The 2,775-nt window shown below is 38.9% G+C and overlaps 1 protein-coding gene across 1 annotated transcript in view; it reads right to left on the minus strand.

Moving 5' to 3' along the window:
• LOC107575350 (ribonuclease inhibitor-like) overlaps positions 1–2,775 on the minus strand; it is a 13,856-nt gene that overhangs the window by 684 nt on the left and 10,397 nt on the right. Inside the window, exon 4 of the mRNA XM_016261743.1 lies at positions 151–312. Coding sequence (XP_016117229.1) covers positions 151–312 — 162 coding nt within the window. The remainder of the gene's footprint in view (positions 1–150; positions 313–2,775) is intronic.

Genomic DNA, 2,775 nt, shown 5'->3' on the forward strand with positions numbered 1-2,775 from the left:
ACCTTTACACTTCATTCTGACACAAACCCTTTGAAACAAAGTTTGATGATAATTTGATAATCTCCTTTAAGGAATATTTGAAAGCTAGTATTTGTTCACATATCAGAGCTAAATGAAGATCTTTAATATCACAAAGTGAAGTTTACTCACCTCAGTTCACAGTTTGAGTCTCGTAGCACATCAATGAGCTGCTGCTTTGAGTCTCTAATCATATTATAACTCAGATCAAGCTCTTTTAGAAACTGCAGTGCTTTTGTGTTTGTCAAAGACTGAGTTAAAGAAGAAACATCTGTAATGTCACAGTCATAAAGACTAGAAAGAGACAAACAGAGGAAGAGATCATCTTACAAACAAATCATTAAGGTGAAGAATCTTTCACAAATATAATGTGAACACATAAACCCACTCATCATGAGATATTGAGTAGAAAGTGTTGTTTAACTCTTATGTGCTGTTGGTTTGGGGAGGACACTCGTGCTGTTTGGGGTCTCCAGAGAACACAGGGACCAAAAGGTCATTTTTTAAACAAATGTAATTTTACTCAGTTCATTAATGTTTTTACTCCACATTTGTGCAGTTTTTAGAAGGATTTATGATATTTTTTAAATTTATATAAATAGATTAAAAACTATTTTTAAATAGGTTTTTATACAAAAAGAGCTTTTTATGTACAATTCACTTTATAAAAGACCCACATTCCTAATTTTAATTAATGGGGATAACATGGCACATGTGCCATAGTTTAATGCCAAACTGTTTCCATCTATTTTAAAATAAAAAAAACTACTACATTTTAACTACCGCTACAGATGACTCGAGAGCATTACTCAATTGTGTATTTAACATTTCCACACAGCTATAGATCTTTTCAAGTTTTTTTATTAAGACTTGTTAAGAGATTTATAAAATCATTATTGTAATAATATAAAATGACTCCTTGTCAAAGTTTAGCATTTTTTATGACACATGATTAAGTCAAACCTGTATGTGGTGTTATGTGTGTGTATTAATGTGTATGTGTGTGTGTCTTTGCATTTATTCTCCATCGTGGGGTGTGCTGTGGTGTCCCTCCATCATTTCTGTGTGTGTTCTTTGTTGTAGCTGATTTTAATTTGACAAATTATGTAAGCGAGAGCCACTCATGTCGTGTCAATTTTTCATTTCTTACGAGTGTGTTTTATGGGTTTGGGGGGTGTTGGGAGGTGTTGGGGGTCGTCTGTGTTTTTCCTCAATCGTGGATGTGCTGGGGTGTCACCGCTTCAGATTTTGTGAGTTGTCTGCATTGTAACTGACATTTTTGACAAATTATGTAACAAAAAAAAATCAACATTTGTATAGTCTACCATTGATGTCTATGGGTGGTTCCCTTTCAAGGGAACTTCGAACTGCGTCCTCTAGAGGTCGCTATGGGGAACGCCTCGTTGTGACCCGTGTATGAAACATACATTGAAAAAACACCAACACGTTGGCCGGCGACAGCTCATGACGTCACTACCGGTGCGACTATAGTATAAATAGGCGCCGGGAGAACATGTCATTCTCTTCTTCGTCTTCATTGACTGTTTTGTTTGAAGCGTGCATTTCTGTGGTAAAAGCGATCTCTTTTCATATCATTATGGAGAGCACTAGCAGAGCGTTTAGAGGGTGTGTGCATCCGTGTTCGTCGCTATTTCACACCTGATGACACACACGATCTCTGCGTTGTGTGTTTGGGCGAGGAGCACGCACGCGACATCCTTGAGGGGGCGATTTGTGTGCATTGTGAGCATTTTTCGATGAAAAAGCTCCGCTCTTGTTTGTCTCTTTTTTCGAGGAAAGAGGGGCAGCCATCTGCTTCCCACGGTTCAGGACCCGCCGCTGCTGAGGCACAGAGGAGAATGAGCTCATGGGGTTCACAGGTGGACCTGGCTGATGAGTTTAGGGAGGGGCTTTCCTTCTCGCGCTCTTTTCTAATTAATTCATAGGAAAACATTTCTTTGAATGAACACACATATGACCAATATATTCATTCAGTGACAGAAGTGTTTTAAGAATGCCTTTTACTGATGTTTGCTAGCGCTCATCACCTGTACTAATAACATTTAGCCCCAGCCACACAGCACATGTAAGGACTGTAAAGACACACTAGTCAAAACTACTAAACTCAAAACATCTTTTCCTTCTTTCACTTTACACTTAGCCTATGTAACATAATCTAGCTTGCTGTTTACAGTCTGCTTGAAGCCTCTCTGAAGTCTGGCTCTGGAGCTGACCTGAGGAAGTCCTCCCGTCCCTGATGAGCATCAGCTCTCATCCTGTAGCCCTATCTAAATATAGTGCTAAATTAATAAGTTATTTGTGTGCTTTTACCTTACTTACTAACTTAAACAGCTTCACTCAGAAAATGTCTCAAAGTGTGTAGTTAGAGGGATTCCTCATTGAAACGCATGAAGTGGGATTAAATGGTTCCACAGTGAGTTATGGTGAAAAAAAGACGATGTTTTCCTTTAAAAATGTAATATCTTCTCGTTTTAGAGCTGGGTGTGTTGCTCCCTCAGCTAAGTAAATTACTGCTAGCAATTCCAGCTTTATATCTAGATCGAGTTGGTGACTCTCAAACATATTGGGTTTGGTGTGCACCATTCCATCTATGAGCTGCTCTTTCAGAGTGCCACGAGAGCCCCCTTAGAATGGTATCATAAAATCCACGTTATGGTAAGTGTGCACGTGAAGGCTTTGTGCACTTTCTAAAATCCACATTGTGGTAAGTTCGCACGCTAGTTCTTTGCGTTCTTT

This window comes from Sinocyclocheilus grahami, unplaced genomic scaffold, assembly GCF_001515645.1.
Source record: "Sinocyclocheilus grahami isolate Dianchi unplaced genomic scaffold, SAMN03320097.WGS_v1.1 scaffold2582.1, whole genome shotgun sequence".
NCBI lineage: Eukaryota > Metazoa > Chordata > Actinopteri > Cypriniformes > Cyprinidae > Sinocyclocheilus > Sinocyclocheilus grahami.